The sequence below is a fragment of the Juglans regia genome, chromosome 4 (assembly GCF_001411555.2).
Source record: "Juglans regia cultivar Chandler chromosome 4, Walnut 2.0, whole genome shotgun sequence".
Taxonomy (NCBI): domain Eukaryota; kingdom Viridiplantae; phylum Streptophyta; class Magnoliopsida; order Fagales; family Juglandaceae; genus Juglans; species Juglans regia.
The window spans coordinates 22,506,725-22,527,500 of record NC_049904.1 but is presented as its reverse complement, the minus strand read 5'-3'; the positions used below and the strand labels follow the sequence as shown (position 1 = coordinate 22,527,500).

General features: G+C 36.3%; 1 protein-coding gene across 1 annotated transcript; it reads left to right on the top strand.

The window, feature by feature from the left end:
- Window positions 1–15,702: 15,702 nt before the first annotated feature.
- Window positions 15,703–19,517, top strand: LOC109009775 (GDSL esterase/lipase At5g45670-like). The gene is made up of 5 exons (XM_018990391.2): window positions 15,703–16,052; window positions 17,938–18,062; window positions 18,168–18,413; window positions 18,726–18,981; window positions 19,107–19,517. Exons 1-5 carry the CDS (start codon window positions 15,797–15,799, stop codon window positions 19,328–19,330), a joined length of 1,107 nt encoding a protein of 368 aa, XP_018845936.2. The 5' UTR covers window positions 15,703–15,796; the 3' UTR covers window positions 19,331–19,517.
- The last annotated feature ends 1,259 nt before the right edge of the window (window positions 19,518–20,776 follow it).

Genomic DNA, 20,776 nt, shown 5'->3' with positions numbered 1-20,776 from the left:
CGTTCCTCTCTTCATCTCTCTATTTGACTCTCTCTCTCTCTCTCTCTCTCTCTCTAACTCTTCCACCACCCTTGGCAGCCAACCACCCTTCTTCCCCCTCCATTCCTCCATTTGAAACCCACACCTACAATTTCTAGCCACCCACCTCTATTTTACCTCACTGCTTGAGACACAGCCACCACCCATAAGCTCTACGAGACCCTTGCACCACTAGCTAACGATAACAACTACAAGAAGCTTATAGAGTGACCATCCAAAATTTCCCCTGCACACAATGGTAATGGCTCTTAGAACCAAGCTAGAAAATGGATGTTGTTGGATTTGTGAATTGTGAACTTCTTATTTGTTGTGGTCATGTGCCTATGTGGGGAGTTTTGAATTTGCTATGATGGTTCCTGTCGTGGTCGTGTGCCTCTGTGACGGGAGTTTGAGTTTTCTGTGACAGTTCTCTCTTGTGGCCATGTGCCACTATAATGAGAGTTGTGATATTGGTATGTTGGTTTTCTGATTTGGGCCTTGTGCCCTTATGATGGGAGTTGTGGATTGCCATTTTGGTTTGTCTATTTTGGCTTTACGCCTCTATGGTGGGGTTGCCATGGTTGGATATGGTATGGTTCTCGGGTGCTCTGTTAAACCCTTACTTATTGTCCATTTGATTATTTCTGTTGCAAAAATGGTGTTGCAAATTTCTTATTTTAATTATTGTTGTTGACCAGTTAAGCGGTTGTGATTTTTACCTGATTCTCACTATTTTTTAGTCGTAAACAGTTGTTGAAATTTTCCACATTCACCACATTTATCCTGGTTTACAACTTATGAATGCTTGCTTAGAATTTCCCTACGTGCACTATTCTTCATCATGTAATTGTTACTTAATTTCTTATTTTTGGATTGTTTACAACATTTAAGTTTTTTGTTGGATATCTTGTCATCGAACTGTGACTTATGGGTGTAAATTAAATTATGAGGTAGTGCTGGATTTTTGGTTTAAATGGTTTTATCCAAATGTGAGTATCACGACCTCAAGTCGACATGAAACACTATGTCGTTGGAGCTCTTCGGGTCACTCGAGAGTGCATAATACTGAGTAAAATTTCCTAGGTTTTCGCTCAGGGACAAAAGGCTCGGACAAGTGTGTAACACCCTCGGGTTGAAACCATGGCCACTCTAATGGCAGAGGGCAGAGATGGCCACTCTAATGGCAGAGGGCAGAGGACATCGTGGACAAGGACAGGGCGCGAAGCCAGATGTCGCTCATAACAAGTCACACGCAGGGTCAGTACCAATCGTCTAGTGGTGTGGCAAAGAGAGCCAAGGTGTCTGGATAGTCCATTTAGGAAAGACCATGTTGTACACATTAATAAAATATATGTTTTGAAAAATGAGATTTCTAGGTGTGTATCAACTTGCGTGGGACTTGTGTTAAGTACTGCAATTATGTTACGTGGTAAACTTTTCGATGAAGTTTACTATTATCTAGTAATGCTTAATTTTGTTTTAATGTTAAGTCTAAATTATCATCTTTTTATGCTTCAATTATTTGCATAATTTTCATTTATGCTGCCATGCATTTTGAGGTTGGTCTTAGTTTCGGGTATTGAGATTTTTCAAAATATCATCCTGGTAGTCCCATTATGTTCTCACTTTTTAAAATCGATTTTGAAGTAAATTGAGAGTTTGGTGGTAGTTACAGGCATGGAGACTTGGCACAATTAGAGGATTGAGGATCAGGTCTTTTCTCCCACTTTGTTAAGTTGCTATGTTTGAATTTATTGGAAAACTAGATGACTATAATATTTCCTTAGCATTAGATTTGAAGAGATATGGCTTATGGATATTGTGGTTGCAATGTATTTTAGAATTTTCAAGTATTATTGTTTAGATTTAATGACAACTTTTATTTTTTTTACTTTCCACTGTAAATTAATTGTAGATTTGAGTTTTCTACCCCACCATGTTATTTGGTAGCACATGGAGGCCTAGATCAGGTGAACGTGGTTGCCAATTGGCCGTCCCGAGTTTGCTGTCAAGTTTCATGCTTTTATTTTTCTAACTTAAATAAATTGTTTAATATTATTTATTATAACATCTCTTAAAACTTCTCTTAAAAATTTTCACATCCAAACATACTTTTATAATGAGTTCCACCACTTTTTAAAGCTCTATAAAACCATCATCTTAAAATGTTCTTCAAGCTTTTACTCTATTCATTGACATTGCTACATTATTTACGTAGCCATTTTACAACCAAACAAGCCCTAAAAAGACCAAAGTTGAAGCGCAAGAAGTAAAGACTTAAAAGATAATATATAGTATAACATGAATCTATGATTTGCTAGAAAATAATTGATATCAATCCAGGCTTTGCTAGGGAGTTTATATGGGCTATCAGAATAAGTAATGGTAGGATTTGAGTTATTAATATAATAAAATTCAAATAATCTCTACGGTTTGCAATGTGATTATGAAGGAATTCTTATACAATATTTCATCTTGTATGGACAATGTTTGAAGCTAGTCGACCTAGTTGTCATGGACTTTGAGTGCATGACTTTTTGTTCCTCTTGGGCCGGTGAATTAGTGCACTAGACAAGTGTTAAAAAAAAAAGAAGAAGCAACGGGTTAGCTTCTTTATAGCAGTCAACTGACAAAGGACAATTGGAGGGGTTACTAAGAAAAAATGAAGACATGATTTCTGAAGCACGAGAGCTATTGCCATCATGAAAATATGATCATTGGGTCCGAGTGTATAATGGAATAGGTCCAATCTCAGTCAAACCCTACTGTTAGCCACAATATCAAAAGGAAGCAATTGAGAAAAAGGTAGTAGACATACTTTCAACAAGTATTATTCGTGAGTCCACTAGCCCTTATTATTCACCTGTTATTTTGGCAAAAATACAAGATGACACTTGGCATATGTGCATGTACTACATAAATTGAATTAAATCATGGTCAAATACAAGTTTCAGATTCCATTGATCGACGAACTACTTGGTGCCCGTATTTTTTTTAAACTTGATTTACACTCTGGATATTATCAAATTTGAGTGGCTCCAAAAGACATGGGAAAAATGGCTTGATTATGCATTTCGGCTTAACCAATTCTCATTCGATGTTCTAAGCCCTTATGAATGAAGTTTTCTGGAGTAATTCATCCGAAGTGGCCTTTGAAAACTAAAGGAAGCCATGACGCAAGCACCAGTTCTAGCCATACCGAACTTCACCAAGACCTTCTTTGTTGATTGTGACACTTTAAGGAGTGGTATTGGAGTCATTCTTTATCAGGGATGTCTCATAGCTTTCTTCTGTTAGGCCTTATAGGGAAAGCAACTATTCTGGTCCACATATGACAAAGAGATGTTAGATCTAGTCTTGGTTGTACAAAAATTGCGACCCTATTTATTAGGATGTCATTTTGTGATCAAGATCGATCAACAGAGCCTCAAATATCTATGGCCCCAAAAGATTACAACGAGTGACCAACAAGGTGGCCACACAAGCTCTTGGGCTTTGACTTTACAATTGAGTACAAGTGTGTGCGAGATAATGTGCGAGCATATGCATTGTCTAGATGAGATGGTATGGAACAACAACAAGGAGGGTTAGCTACAATTTCGCACCTGAATCCGAATTGGGCTGAGGGCATAAGAGATGGCATTTCTAGTAGGGGTGCTACCTGCACCCCTCGGATGGGGGACCCCCAACCACGCCACCCATCCCCACTCGGTGGGGGGGGAAGTTAGGCTTTCAGGCCCTGGCCTTGCCCCTTGTGGGCGGGTGCCCCCGTCTAAGTGTTGGGGGGCAGATCCGTAGTGCAAACCATCAAGAATTTGCCAAAAAATCCAGATTTCAAAAATCCCTTCAACAAATCCACAGAACTATCCCTCAAAACCACATATCAATCATCAAACAGTAAGTATACAAACACAGACTGAAAGACTATCATCATAAACAAAAACAATTGCAATGATGCAAGTAGCAAGACCACGATGTGACCTTGCTTCTTTGAGCAAACCCACAGCCACGTTATGTCTTATGGCTCGAGGCAAAGAACCATGCCTAGGTTGGCCATGGGTTTGAGTAAAGAATCACGACCATGAATGGCCATGGGTTTCTTCGCAAACCCACAACCATTCGTGGCCTCAGACCCATGGCCACGTCATGCCGGTAGGTGTCTCAAAGTGACAACCTTTAAGAAGAAAAAATGGAGGAAGAGGTGGAGAAGAAGACGGAGGAGGAGATGAATTGAAGAACAGAGAAGGGGAGGTAGAACAGAATGACGAAGGGAGATAGAAGAGATGAGAGAATGCACTAGGGCCACCAAAACAACGTGGTTTTATTAAAATAATTTTTTTGTTTTCTTAATACTCCAGCCACTATAGTAGCCTGATTTGCGCTAATTCGTGGTAACTTGAGTTTTCTACCCCACCATGTTTTTTGGTAGCACATGGAGGCCTAGATTGGGTCACCGGGATTCCCAGTCTGGCCTTCTCGAGTTTGCTATGAAGTTTCATTCTTTTGTCTTTCTAATTTAAATAAACTATTTAATATTATTTATTAAATCATCTCTTAAAACTTTTCTTAAAGATTTTGCACATCCAAACATACTTTTATAATGAGTTCCGCCACTTTTTTTAAGCTTTATAAAACCATCATCTTAAAATATTTTTTCAAGTTTTTACACTATACATTATTCATGAAACTATTTTACATCTAAAGAAGCCCTAAAAGTACCAAAGTAGAAGTGCAAGAAGTAAAGAACTAAAAGTTAAAATATAGTAATATGAATATATGATTTGCCATGAAATAGTTAATACCAATATATGATTTGCTAGGGAATTGTTATGGGCAATCCAAATAATAAACGGTAGGATTTGAGTTATTAATGTAACATAAATTTTATTTGCAGTCCTGAGTGGAGGATTGCGTGTGTAGTCTCATTGATGAATGTGGTTAAAAGGAGAAAAAAATATCATTTTAAAAAGAATATTGTTGTAATTTTAAATCTTTTTTAAACATAATTGTGTAGGCTTGCATGAACAGTCCCCATTTGAGGACTGTATGTAAACTAACTCTTATTGTAATAATATTCAAATAATTTCAATGTTTAGCATATGGGTTATCTATATAAGGAGCCTATGCTTTGTAAGGTGACTATCAAGAAATTCTCATCGAAGTAGCTGCCCCTTTCCTTATCGTTACTAGAGTCAAATATAGATCCAAAATCACAACATACCACAGGGTCCATATATATAGACACCCCTGGGTTTTCGTACATGGGAGCAATGCGACATCTAAGGTTACTTTAGCAATTTTTTTTCTCTATTTTTGAACAACACTTTGTTTTCGAGCTCTGCCCGAGTTTGGATCAATGTTGACATTGTGGGCTTAGTGTCTACGCTCATCTAGAATTGATGGTCGGAACCTACTTCTTTTGTATGGGTTAGTCTATTTTAATGCGGATCTATTTACATATAGATGGACGTTGCATTGACATGTTTGCCCACTGGAAACAATATACACCCAAACACACAAAAAATGAGGCACTCTCGATTATCCACGAAGGAGGCAATCAAAAGCTTGGTGTTTATATAAGTAACTTGTGCAAAATAAAATCACTTCAATAAAGTTTATAAAAGACTGTTAGTCAAGTTTCTCTTGAAAGCAACGACCCATAAGGAAGATTGACACCTAATACATACACTATGAAGTAAATATATATGGCAATTAATTTACTCTGCCAGCATCAGCTGACAAAAAAAATGCTTACCATCATGCAATCTATTGTATTTCGAATAACAATCCGCTGCAACTTTCAGTGAGAGTAAGGGCAGGTTTGGGAGGTGAGATGTGAATTTTATGTTTTGTTTTAGTGTTTAAAATATTATGTTTTGATATTATTATTGTATTGGAATTTGAAAAAGTTGAATTGAGATTTGAAAAATTGAATTGTTTATTATATTTTGTATGAGGATTTGAAAAAGGTGTAATGATGAGATGAGATGAGATGAGAATTTTGTGTCTCATCCCACCTCCCAAACCTGCCCTAAAAGTGAAATTCCTGTCTTGTCCTAAGTTGAGCTTAAAAAATGGAATTAATGAGTTCACTAAATACCAGGAGAACTTCAGATCTAGAAGAAAGTTATTTGAAGGAAGATTTAAGAAGAAATAAAACAAAGGTGCACATGGTCTAAAAGAAAAAAAAACGTAACATCACACCCAATAATTGAATTTGTATCTTACACTCATATCCCACTTTCATCCTACCATGTATTAAGATGTGACAATTTGTGTCACCCTTGGATCATCAAATCAAACGTTAATGGGAAATGATTGTTAAGATATAAAAGAAATAATAAAACCTACCTCTTTTATTAGTTTAAACTTTTGGGATAAATGGTGATTCACATGGTATCTTCTCATCCATCAGCTTAAACTTTTGGAACAAGTGATGATTGCACATGGTATTAGAGTAGAAGTTATAGAAGAAAATTGAGAAATGACAGAAGGATATCTTTAACGTAAACAACAAGTAGAGATTACAAGCTCTATTTAAACAGAAAGACTATGACAGAAGGATATTATACAGTGAGGAAATTAGGAGAGTATGGTGGACTATAATATTTAATTGAAGGTGTTGAGATATAAAAGGACACTTTGAATATTTTCCCTTGATTTTAGACTGAGATCTTCATGTTGTGATTGAGTCATATTAGTCCGTGAGTTGTACTCAAATCTGACTTTTCATCCGAAATTGTCTCTATAGATTTGTGCTGATCATGAGGATGTTTATCACTCAACGGTATGGTAGTTTCCTTATTTGTCCAAGAAGCATCCTCTACGTGCTCTGTTTGTGGGAGTTGAGCTGGCTGATGTGCCTTAATATCCTCCCGCAAACTTGGTCAGGGCTGGAGGTGAAGTTTGATTCAAAATTGAGCAATGGAGGCTTTAGACATAGGTTTGGTAAAGAGATATGTCATATGTTGTGTAGTGGAGATATGTCGAGTAACAAGGAGACCAAGTGCAACCTTCTCATGCATAAAATGATAATCTAACTCGATGTATTTGCTGCGGGCATAGAAGATTGGGTTGATTGTCGGATGGAGTGTACTGATTTTGTCGCAGAACAACACTAGAGGATGAGTTTGAGGAACACCAAGGTCCTTGGGAATAAATGTTTACCATGTAATTTCTATAGTAGTATGAGCCATGGCTCTATATTCGGCCTCTGTGCTGGAGCGAGAGACAATGTTTTACATCTTTGCACACCAGGAGATGGATTATGGCCAAGAAAGGTGACATATCCAGTCGTTGAGCGGCGAGTTGTAGAACATCTTGTCCAATCGGAATCAGAAAAAGCACAAAGATCAAGTATAGTGTGAGAAGTTAAATCAAGACCCAGATGAATAGTGCCTTTGATGTATCGCAAGATCTGTCGAACCATTTTAAGATGTGAAATAGTGGGTGTATGCATGAATTGGGAGACAAAATTAACATTATATGAAATGTCAGGTCGAGTGAGTGTTAGATATTGTAAAGCCCCAACGATCCCTCGATATAAGCTGGGATCATCAAGTAGGACCTCAGTGTCAAGACCCTTAGCTTTTGCCTCCAAAAGCGTGCTCATGGGCTTGCAATTGATCATCTGTGTCTTCTCAAGAATGGTGAGCGCATGGTGAGCTTGTGAGAGATGTAACCTTGCAGATGTGGGTGCAATCTGTATACCAAGAAAGTGGTGGACAGGACCGAGGTCCTTCATAGCAAACTCAAAATGTAAAAGTTGAATAAAATTATTGAGAAGTTGTGGCTTGGAACCTATGAGAAGCATATCATCAATGTATAATAAAAGAATTAAGGTGTCATGATTAGAATGCATTATAAACAAAGAAGGGTCAACTAGGCTGCAAAAGAAACCATTTTTGAGAAGGAATGCACTGAAACGGTCAAACCAAGCACGAGGTGCCTGTTTCAAGCCGTAAAGTGCTCGTTGAAGCTTGCACACGTGATTAGGAAACATTGGATTAGCCATGCCTGGTGGTTGTGCCATATAGATATCTTCAGAGAGAAAGCAGTGGAGGAATGCATTTTTAACATCTAATTGTCGGATATCCTAATGTCGAACTAAGGCAAAACTAAGAACAAGTCGAATTGTGCCAGGTTTGATTACAAGAGAGAATGTGTCAATGTAGTCGATGCCATCCAATTGATGAAAGTCGTTGGCAACAACACGAGCTTTGAGTCGATCAAGAGAGCCATCTAGATCGAGTTTTGGCTTGAGGACCCACTTCGAGCCAATAACATGCATGTTGGGGTCGCGAGGAACATGCTGCCAAGTGTTGTTATGATGAAGAGCATCCTTTTCCTCTTGCATAGCTGCCCTCCAACCATCATGACTGAGAGCAGCTTTAACTGAATGAGGTATCCTTGGAATATCTTGACTATCAACAATGAGAGCATATTAGGGATTTGGTTTGTGAATTCCATGTTGAGAGTGAGTCATCATTCGTTGATTTTGAGTCTCAGGGAGGTCAAGTAATTCAGGAGGCTCAAGTAGCTCATGAGATGCCTCAATATGAGGCTCAACGTGCTCTTTGAGAGGTGACATTGGTGCTGTGTTCGTGACCTGATCCTGAGAAAATAGAGGAGAGTTAGTCGAAGTAAGATGAGAACTATCAGAAACTACTGAAGTAAATGGAGAGAAGGACAGTGGTGTGTTAGTCATCAAGGCTGAAAGGGCTAGTGTATGAAGATGAGGCAAATCAGAAGGTAGAAGGGGTAAATCAGTCGAATTTGTAGACAAAAAAGAAGGATTAGTTTGAGAAATAGGGAGAACAGTCCATGAGTCAAAAATACTCATCCATTGATCAGAAGAAATTGCAGGACTACGGCCTCGAGGTCGCTTGAAAGGAAAACTAGTCTCATCAAACACTACATGTCGAGAAATGAACATTTTTTTTTGTAGATGGATGGAAGCATTTGTATCCTTTGTGATGATCATTATATCCCAAAAAAACATATGGTATTGTCTTGGGTTCAAACTTATGTTTCCTAGTATCCCAAGTATATGGAAAAAATTTAGATCCAAATACTCGTAAAAAGGAGTAATTTGGATGCACACCATGCAATTTAAAACAAGGAGTATCTAGATTAATGGCAGTGGATGGTAAATGGTTAAGGAGAAAAACAGTAATTGTAAATGCAACCCATAAGTATAAAGGAGCACCACTGTGAAATAACATTGCCATACCTAGTTCACGAATTATCCTATGCCAACGTTCGATCATACCTACTTGTTCAGGAGCGTGAGGGCAAGAAATTTGGTGAATGATGCCCCGTGATTGGAAGTGTGAGCTGAGCCTTGAATTAATGAATTCTCCTCCACTATCAAAGTGAAAGATTTTAATTTTTTTTTTTCAAATTGTCTTGCTACATATTGCTCAAAAGCCAAATAAGCATTAACAAATTCAAATTTTATTTTTAGAGGAATTAGTCAAGTATACCGAGAAAAGTCATCAACTAAGCAAGCATAATAACGATATTTGCCAGAGACAAAACAGGTAATGGACATCATAAATCACAGTGAATTCTATTGAAAATAGAAGCACTAGAACTGTGAGAACAAGAGAATGGCAATTTACTAAGTTTGCCTAATTGACAGCTTTCACAAATGGATTGCAACTATTGGATCCTAGAACATGAATTAATCCTTCGTTCTGAAGCAACTTTAGAGTGGATGCTTGAGGATGTCCTAATCTCTGATGCCATACTTCTGCAGTACCAGATTTGAACCTATGTGGACAATGTAATTCATAAGGGCTGGAAAAAACATATAAATCACCCTTACGCCATCATGTCAACACCTTGTGACCTGTCTCCCGTTCCTTAACACAGAAATTAGTATTAGAAAATTCACAATTCAAGGAGTGATCAGTAAGCTGACTTACAGACAATAAATTTTAGAAAGTTTGATGTGTTGTCACAGGCAACCAAAAATAAAACCAATGCTCCTAAAAATACATGTAGTAGTGCTAGTAAGGATCGTTCCCACGGAGAGTATTTAGCTTAGTTTTATGCTGCATGAATAAAGATTAGGGGGGTTTGAGTATAACGAAAACAAATTTAAGAAGATCATTTAAGAAACAATTCAAATTAAAGTATCAAAATCAATCAAAAGAACAAATCTTAGTCTAAGTCAACATCCACTATCAGAATTTTACAACTGATCATCAATGCAAATATATATTAATTCATACTTTGAATATTCACCGTTGGAATTATTTTCCTATCTCTCCTTAGTCTTAGTTAATTAGAAAACAAACGATCTAATTAACCTTAACCACTAAACAACCCAAGACAAGCGCTAAAGGTTTAATCTAGTACCAACCTTAAGAATTAGAGAGATCGATTAAGCTAAACAACACAAGCACAAGCGGGTGCATTTAATTTCGTCGAGCGTTCTTCCTAAGATCTAATAATTTCTGAAACACCAAATCATCAAATCTTAGTTGCTTGACAAATTAGAGAGATCAAACAATTACGGATTTGATGTCTAATCTAGTAGTAGATTGTAAATAATAATAAACTAGTAGGCCTCCTGGTAATTAAACGAGACAATCATGAAAATAGGCATAGAAAAATATTTGATACTCAAAGTATAAATTGAACACTAAAAACAAATCAGATCTCACAGTTTTATTGATTCTGAGGTTTCCATTTCCTTCGACTAATTATGAAAGTTTAGCCACACAAAACTACCATGAAAGCTGGAAGGAGGAATTAGAGAAGAGGGGAGAGAGATGCCCTAGTATGATGATTTTTTTCTTCTCTTTTACACGTTCATGCCCCTTATTAGAATCCTACCAAATCTCCTACAATATTCTAAACATTATCCTCAAATAACCATATCCAAATCTGACTTAATTAAGAGAAATATTAAAAATAAATTAGAGTCCTAATATAGCTAGGAAAGTGGTGTTTTCCAGCTGTAACTTTCGTGCACCAGATCTCCAAAACATTTGCAATTAAATCGTATACTTGAATTGCAAGATAAGGCCGAATATTCTGAAACATCAGCAGTGCAGGTGCGTCAACTTCAAGCCTAATTTCGACCTTTATGCAGCCAGTATCTTTCAAAACTCAAAACATGAAAGTTGTAGATCTTTGTCTTGGTGTTCCATAGCATCATCTCAATCAGAACTCGGATAAGAACATTATGCCCAGATTATGAAGCAGTTTCGAAACTATCCAGAACCGCCCAATTAACTTCATTTTGCATTAAACGACTCTATTTGCTTCCTAAATAAAAATATAAGAATAATGAGTACATGTAGGCACCAAATAAGTATAAAAGACTAAACATTAAGGGAGAAAAATATAACACTTTGCATTCTCATCAAATTTCCCCACACTTAACTTTTGCTCGTCCGTGGGCAAAACTCAAATTCACTTTCCCAAAAACACCAAGGCTGCTACGCAATCAATAAAGAACAACCAAGCTCTTCAAAACTCATAACATATCATGAACATTCTTAATCAACTTACAATTACTTAGTAAGCATTTTCACTCGAAGATAGAGTAAACTGAATATGTAGACCCTCACGGAAATAAACACTTGACTCTCTTGTGTTTGAAGGGTATGTGTTTCGCTCAATCTCATTCCAATGGAAATGATCTACCATAGGCTTGCATATCTTCTCATTCTCCACCACTAAGATCACATGCATAACACCAATCATAAGAACTTTTCAAGGGTTGTAATGGGGTTTAGGATCAAGGTGAGAAATATTTGGGAGTGTAGCTCAAAAGCCATCAAAACTAGTGGAACAAAAATGAATCAACTCAAGCTCGAATATATAAGACATGCAAAACCAATCACTTTGTTCAGCAACTTCTTCTATTTGACTTTAAAGCATTTAAACCATATAAAACTCCTGCATTGAAAAAGCGATCGTTCAAAAAGACAAGGAACGATCATTCACAACAACTTCCACCTTGTATATATCACGTATAAACAGACCCCTTTATTGAAATTTTAAGAGGAATTATGAACATGGATAGTTTGTAATATCAAAAGCAATTTCCTCCATGCAGGACATTATTAAGGGATAGGACTTGAGTTCCATTGTTAAGAGTAGCATCACCAACAGATTTAATTGCAAGTGATGTACCATCTCCAATCAAGACAGAGTCAGTGCCAAGATAGGGACGTATATTTTTTAACATACTAGCCTTACCTGTCATGTGATTTGAGGCCCCCGTGTCTGATGTCCATTCAGTATCAAAGACAATGTTGTCAAGGGTGAGAGCAGCCAGAGCCTGTGGGACTTCATCTTGTTTGAGAGATTTTTTTGTTAAGTGCCAACAGATCTTTGCAATGTGACCCATGACACCGCAAATTTGACAGGAATCATTGCAATACATTTCACATTCAGCTGGTGTCATTAGTCGTTGTCCTGGAGGAGGTGGTCTACGAGACATAGAGCCTTGTTTGTTGTTGTCATGACCCGTCTGTTTGTGGGAGTTGACATGTCCCTGGTTGTTGAAATTCTGATTGTGCGCTTGGAGCCCACGACCATTTGAGTTGAATTGATTTTGTAATCCTCGATTGGTGGAATTATATTGTTGGGAACACTGCTTTTGACCATAAAAAGCCAACTGGTGAGTGGATGTATTAGTAGTGAACCAGTTTTGACGTTGTTCATAACCTTGCAACAAAGACACCAATTCAGTGTATGTTGGACGTGGTGGATTTAACATGTTTGTGGTGAATGACTCATACTTTGCTCATAAATTTGTGAGGAGAGAAAAAACTTTGATTTTTTCAGTTATAGGGCTTCCAATGGTTGCTAGATTGTCTCAGATGCCCTTGAAATTGCGAATATGTTCAACAATGGTTGTGTTGTCATCTTTGCACAAATAAGTCATTTGTTGAATAAGAGTGAACTCTATCTCCTGAGAGTCTTGTGCATATGCTTCTTTGAGAGCATCCCAGACAAATTGGGCTGTGTCTAGGCCAATAACAAGGCCAAATGCTTCTTCTGCAAGTGTGCCAATAAGCCATCCGCAAAGAAGTCGATCTGATTTTTGCCACAAGATGATTGCATCTATGGATTGATTTGTAGAGTTGTTTGTGGTTGGTGTGGTGGGCATGGTCGGTTTTGGTGTTTCTCCTGTGAGATGACCAACCATGTCTTGGCTTTCATAATGAGTCAGAGCTTGTTCGCGCCATATAGGGTAATTGTCTTATTTTAATTTGAGAGTGATGAAATTGCTGACGTTGTGAGAAAGAGAGGCCATTGAGAGTGGAAAAAAAAAAAGAAGCTTGTTGCTCACATTGGCTTTGATACCAAGAAGAAAATTGAGAAATGAAGCAAAATATCACTTTGTATATCTTTAACATAAACATAAACAACAAGCAGAGATTACAAGATGTATTTAAACAGAAAGGCTATGACAGAAGGACATTATACAGTGAGGAAAGTAGGAGAGTATTGTGAACTATAATATTTAACTGAATGTGCTGAGATATAAAAGGACACTTTGAATATTTCCCCTCTACTTTAGACAGAGATCTTCATGCTATGATTGAGTCATATTAGTCCGTGAGCTGTACTCAAATCTGACTTGCAATCTGAAATTGTCTCCATAGATTTGTGCTAATCGTGAGGATGTTTATCACTCAACGGTATGGTAGTTTCCTTATTTCTACAAGAAGCATCCTCTACGTGCTCTGTTTGTGGGAGTTGAGCTGGCTGATGTGCCTTAATAGTTCTGAGTTTGAACTCTGACTTTACAGTACTCTACCATATTTCATTTAAATATTTTACATGTTGGACCCACTCATTCAAAGAGAGGTTATAAGCCCACACGTGATGGGGAGTAGTGTTAAAATATACAATAAATAATAAAATATGTCTCATCATAGTAGGATAAGAGTAAGATGATAATGAAATTTATAAAATCTTTTTTGCTTATTATATGCATCTCTCCCCTCTAGGCCGGCTAGAACTCTCTTATAAGGATCTTAATGCCAATTAATAGAGTGTTAGAATCGCTTTCACATATATAGATGGCACTAGCTAAGGCAAATTAACCAACAGAGATGAGATTCTCATTTAATCCTATTGGGGGCCATGAGCCCAGTTTGGTTGTCTATGCATGCAGATGCATGTTACTCGGAACATGACTTTGCCAATAACATTTATTTTTGCTCACCCCACAAGCATTTAAGGGATCGTAAATGCATCGATCGAGCATTATATTATGCATGTGTGCGCCAGCTGCCACAGTTACCAGCGAGATATATAGAATGGCTACATATATATATATATATATATATATATATATATACACATTGTTGACTTTGTTGCCCATTTTGATTCTCGGTTGTTGATACAGTAATCATTCTTTCCCTTTCATGCCATAAACTAGCTTGGTTGATTTTCTAACTCATTAAAGTGAGAAATATGAACGGCAAAATTTTAATAGTAAAAGGCCATCGGTCTATATGCATTTATTGTCATCAGGAAGTCATGTTACCATCATTCATCACAAAAAGGAAAAATGTGTCATCATCAATCATGCATCATGAGGTCGAGCAAGTACTTTTGATTTTTAATTACAGCCAATCAATACAAGAAAACTATTTAATTATGGTCAGTTATTTTCTACGAATATCACTATTTATGTCAAAATAAGTATGTTTTCGTCATAAATAGTCATTATCGACGCAAATAATCCTTTACAAATACAAATTTTTTTTATTGTGAATATGGTGGAATAAACTAGCTGAGGCAACCACCAAACAAAAGATTTTAGAGAAAAATAAATAACTGTATGTATTCTAATGCAGTAGTACGTATGGAGACGACGGATCCCTTTTCTATCCAAGAAGCATCTATCTAAAAGACCATCCAATTAGAAGAATTTATTTTCAAATGCAGTAGTACGTACGTAAGGGAGTTGCATGATTAAGGAAGCTTTTTTAGTTCTCTCTTTACGATAAAGAGGAAGAAGAAGGAGATGATGAACGAAAGGATATTAATCTAGGAGTACCGTTATCTCCTTATTGCATGCTACGTCCCTCTCTTATACACAAAGCATTAATTTTTCTTTCTTATAATAGTTGTTTTCTCCTTTTATTAGCCTGTGAGCTATCTCATTAGTTGGTACAGCAATAGTTAGCTAGGGCATATGTCTATCGATTGTAGGCTGTCAAAGTGTGCCATCTCATTGGTTTAGACATTGTCTTATATATATCATGTGGGGTTCACGATCTAATCATCTTATCCTTGGCCTCAATAACAATTAAATTTGCTTTGAACGTAGGGACTAAAGTATATTGAATGATTGTACTGTTTTACCACCTCTCTTTACACGTGTCATGTATGTACGTGTCATATTGAATTATTTTTATTGTGGATTTAACTTTCATATTATTATTTTTCTTCTCAGCATTTTCAAAGTGATTGCATTAATACATTTCAAAATCCCATCATGTATTGTAATGCAAAACCAGAACAAGAAGTTCTGAGCTAGCAAACAGAGGCAGCAGGGCCGGCCTTGGCACTACATGAGCCTCATAAACGCATCCGCGTGAAATTAATGCTTCTATCCAACTCCCTCAACTGTAAAAGCTAAACCATGCCCATCCCTTCATTTTCTCTCTCTCTCTCTCCGACTATATATACTTCTACTTTGCTTTTGAAGTCCTCATTCTCCTACTTAAACACACACAAAACTCAGTAGGATCCCTTTTCTCCTTCCATTTTTTTTCCTTTCCAACTTTCTTCAATGGCGAAGGAGCTTCGGAAAATGGGGGTGCAAGTGTCTGTGCTGGTGCTGTTGCTCTTGAATTTCTGGTGCAAGGCAGCAGTAGCAGAGCCCCAAGTGCCTTGCTACTTCATATTCGGGGACTCTTTGGTGGATAATGGGAATAACAACCAACTCCAATCGTTGGCTAGGGCTAACTACATGCCTTATGGAGTTGACTTCCCCGAGGGACCCACTGGAAGGTTCTCCAATGGTAAAACTACTGTTGATGTCATTGGTGAGCTCTCTTATCATTTAGTTTTCTCTCAAATTGACTAAGGTCTTGATCCTGATATTTAGTTTAAAATCTTTACTTTTGTAGTCTTATCATGTTAATCACTCGCAATACTACTTGTTTTATTGAATGTGGAACGTCTTAATATTCATGCATGCGTTCACAACAGTTTCATTACTCAAACCTATGACGTCTAGCAACCTGCAGATGGTGTTAAATTGAAACCATCAGCCTCGTCATTATTATGAAAATGACATTTCCCTGCTCAATGGGTCAACAAATATTTGTGTGTTCTTTTCTTTGATAAAATATTTTTTTTCGTGTTTAGATGTAGAATATGTGGTGAAAATTCAATTTAAGTTTCAATACTTGTGACATGAGTTTTCCAAAAATGAGTAGCATTCCCTTAGCATAAGCTATATATGAGTGCATGTTAGATATAAGTAATATTACGTACAGTTTTAAGACATTTGAAAAACAATATGGTTCATATTAAAAAGAGCACGTAAGACTTGTACACCATCTTTATAAAACTGTACAAACTATTTCCCCTTACCAAGAAGTTCAAAAGACTTTTTTTTTTTTTTTTTTTTATCATTTTTTTACTAGTTTTTCAATTAATTTTATAGAGTTCCAAGGGAGGGGGAACTGATTTTTTAGTGTACTTTAAATATTTTATCAAGAAGAGATCATCAGGGAATTTGGTTTTTCATTTTTAGTTACTTTAGTTTCTCAAATTTAAATTAAAGAAAAATTTTACTCATAATTTCTAAATCATATATCACACATGATTTTTTTTTTTCTTATCAAGTATGTGGTATATGAATGATGAGTAAAAAAAAAATTAATTTAATAAAAATAAAACAAATGAAATAAAAAAAAACAAAAAAAACAAAAAAAAAACAAATATACTGTATGGTATAAAGATGATGAATAAAATAACTAATAATTTTACTTAATATCCTACATATTATATATTTTTTAATTTTTTTTATTATATATATGTGATGTATAGATAATAAATAGAATAATTTAATTAATTTAATATAAATAAAAAAAAATTAATATATAAGATGCGTGGTCACGTGGGACATCCCTAATGCTCTAGGTAAATAAATAGTCGTTCAAAAATGAACAAGGTGTCATGAAAGCGCATTTATTAGAAGCGCAGTCGTTTGGTGTGTGCCTATTGCCCTTAAATCTGACAACTTTTATTTCCTTTCACCAAACATTAAAAACATCGCAGTCTCTTCACCCAACTAGATTCTTTTCGCGGGAAAAGGACAGAAGTTTTTACAATGGCACTGTCCTTTTTACCCTCTTGTAAATTATATTGCTATTATTTTTATAATTTTTTATATAATTATATTTTGAAAGAAAGATATCTTTATAAATAATGATATTTCTAAAAGGTAATTTATAAAATATATTTATTTTTAATTTTTTTTATAAAGAATGGTGAAAAACGATTATGTCAAACATAATATTTATCATTTTTTATTGATGCGATTAAAGTCTTTTATATTAAAGTCTTTTATATTATACACAAAAAAATTATATAAAAATAAATTTATAAATTGATGTAATTTGATGTAGTACGATATATTTTAAAATTATTTTTATTGTAAAATAGATCCAACAAATCCCATGAAACTACAGTTTATAGTTTATTTTTATATAATTTTTTTCATGCATGTAGCAATTCTCTTGTAAGTACGACGAGGATTGATAAATTCAGGATGAAAAGTAATACTATTTTGGATTTGTTTCACTGTGCTCAAGAAGACTATAGTTGCTAAGACATCTACAGACTACAGCTGGGCTTATGAAAATCATGCTGCATAGCTGCAATCTAAAGTACTTTTTTGTTTTTGTTTCCAATCGACAGCTGAGCTTTTGGGCTTCGATGATTATATACCTCCCTATGCAACAGCAAGAGGTCGAGAGATACTTGGAGGAGTGAATTATGCATCAGCAGCCGCTGGAATCAGAGAGGAAACTGGGCGCCAACTGGTACCAAAAATGTTTCATGACTCACTTTTTCATTGACAAAATAGTTATGATGAGTTCAGGTTGTGTGCTGTGGTTCAGTTTTAAAGGAAACCCTCATTCATGCAGGGAGGCAGGATTAGCTTCAGTGGGCAGGTGAAAAACTACCAAGACACAGTCTCACAAGTGGTGAACTTACTTGGAGATGAAGACTCTGCTGCACAATACCTAAGCAAATGTATATACTCTATTGGATTGGGCAGCAATGACTACCTTAACAACTATTTCATGCCCCAATATTACCCTACCGGCAACCAATATACTCCTGATCAATATGCAGATGTTCTTATTGAACAATATACGCAACAACTAAAGGTCAGTACTACATTTCCTTACTCTTTACCTTCGGCTTTTTCCCTAGGAAACTGAGCTAAAATGGGCTGAGCTGAGCCTTAAAACCGGCTCTAGGTGACTGGCCAAAATGGGCATTGCCTTTTAAGACTTCAATGTTACATTGCCAGTTATAAACTTCTTTCTTTCCGGCTTCTTTTGGGTTGGGGAAGTGGGCATAGTACTCTGGCCTTACTGAATGTGCACCGTTCAACAAAACTGGCATTAATGGTCAAGTTACCCTAGTAATCTGCATTTGGGAAACCATGTAATATTTGGACAGGTTTCATGTTACAGATCTTGTATGACTATGGAGCAAGGAGAATGGCCTTGTTCGGACTGGGTCAAATAGGCTGCAGCCCAAATGAATTGGCTCAAAATAGTCAGGATGGGTCAACATGTGTACAGAAAATCAATTCTGCCAACCAGATATTCAACAACAGGTTGAAATCTCTTGTCACTAATCTCAACAGCAATACACCAGATGCAAGATTCATCTATGTAGACTCTTTTGGGATTTTCCAAGATATTATAAGCCGTCCTTCATCTTTCGGTAAAAATCATTTCCATTCAATTCTAGTTGAAATTAATCTTTATATGATTAAGGAGGAACATGTGCCATTATTTATATTGAGGTATTCATGCATGCTTTGTACATCTTTCTTTTGGCAACTTTAGGTTTCAGTGTAACAAATGCCGGGTGCTGTGGTGTGGGAAGGAACAATGGGCAAATTACATGTCTACCTCTTCAAACTCCATGCCAAAATAGGGATGAGTATCTCTTTTGGGATGCTTTCCATCCAACTGAGGCAGGGAACGCCATTGTGGCCAGGAGAGCTTACAGTGCTGAGTCTGCATCGGACGCTTACCCGATTGATATCAAACGATTGGCCCTGCTATGAAAAGATCATGGAGATATTAATGGTTGTGATTTAGGCGACAATTAAGATGCATGGAAAGTTGCTGATAATTGTGTTTCATTACTATTGTAACTATGAACCTAAAGATCTATGATCCGAACTCCAATGTCCATTTCGTGGTTTGTGCAAATCATATCTATGAATCTTGTTTATAAATTTTGAGCTTAAATACTGATGCACATCTCTACTTTCCTCTTTTCCTTGCCATTCTTGAAAACAGAACAGTAAGAAATCAACGATTTGTTTTATAGCATTATTAAGCTTTTTAAAACATAAAATTAGCAATACAAAAAATGAGCATTTATAAAGAATAATTATTTATGACGAAAATATATTCATTTTTGTAAAAGATGATCATTCTAATAGGAAATAATTGACAACAAAAAAGTAATTTTTAAGTACAAGAGAAAGCCAACTAAATTTGAACTAAAATGAGGACAGGCTCAACTATTTAAGTTAGTATCCACACTGAATATTTCTTTTCTCTAATATGCCCTATAACATTAATTGTTAATTTCGTGTTAATCGAAATATTTATATGAGCAGCAATAAATGTTGTAAGGTTCACTTCATGTGTCTATCTTTCTTGTTTGAGCTTCTTAAGTTTGGATAATATTTGAATGGGCCATGACCTGGTTCCTTTTAAATATGTTTCTTCCAACTCAGTCTTATAGAACTTGATTTTAATTTTAATTAGGGGTGAAGACCAACATATATGGTTTCCGTTTTGGTCCGACACAAAAATGAAACTGAACCAATTACTGTTTTCTTTCATGTTTAAAACCAGCCGAACCGGCCGATTAAAGTGGAGAAAGCTAGCATGCTCGGTTTCAAAGTAATTCCAATCGGTTCGTCGATTTCCCGTTGGCAGTGCGATGAGAGAGAGAGAGAGAGAGAGAGAGAGAGAGAGAGAGAGAGAGAGAGATTGTTGGTCCTATATGATAGAGGAGAGAGAGATGCCGGCAGACGTTATCGCGTGAGAGAGGACAGAGAGTTTGAGAGAAATAGAGAATCCAGAGAATAAGGGGGAAGGGAGGGGGCAAGGAGTATTAAACCTTAAATCTAAATGACGTTATTTAGTGTATTAAACATATGGCTTCATTTCATTTTAATTTTTTCTAAACAATACATGTAAAACGACATCATGTAACTCACTTAAGTGAAATAACATTGTTTTACATAAGATATATATATATATATATATATATCGGTCAGTTCGATGGTTTGAACCAGATCGAACTAGCCGACATCAATTTTCTATTGCTGACCAACCGATTCTCTGCCGGTTTCAGTCGGTTCTGGACTCCGATGGCCAATTCATGTCAATGATGACCAGTTCTGTCGCTTTCAATACCGCCCTAATTTTAATCCCTTCTTACTGTAGCTAAAACAATTTTGATTTTAAATCGAGAAAATTGGATGCGATAT

Excerpts from the sequence above, each read along its gene's own strand:
- LOC109009775 (XM_018990391.2), top strand. The coding sequence starts at position 15,797 with ATGGCGAAGGAGCTTCGGAAAATGGGGGTGCAAGTGTCTGTGCTGGTG. Across the intron at positions 18,063-18,167 it reads AGGAAACTGGGCGCCAACTG|GGAGGCAGGATTAGCTTCAG; the intron begins GTACCAAAAATG and ends TCATTCATGCAG. Across the intron at positions 18,414-18,725 it reads AATATACGCAACAACTAAAG|ATCTTGTATGACTATGGAGC; the intron begins GTCAGTACTACA and ends TTCATGTTACAG.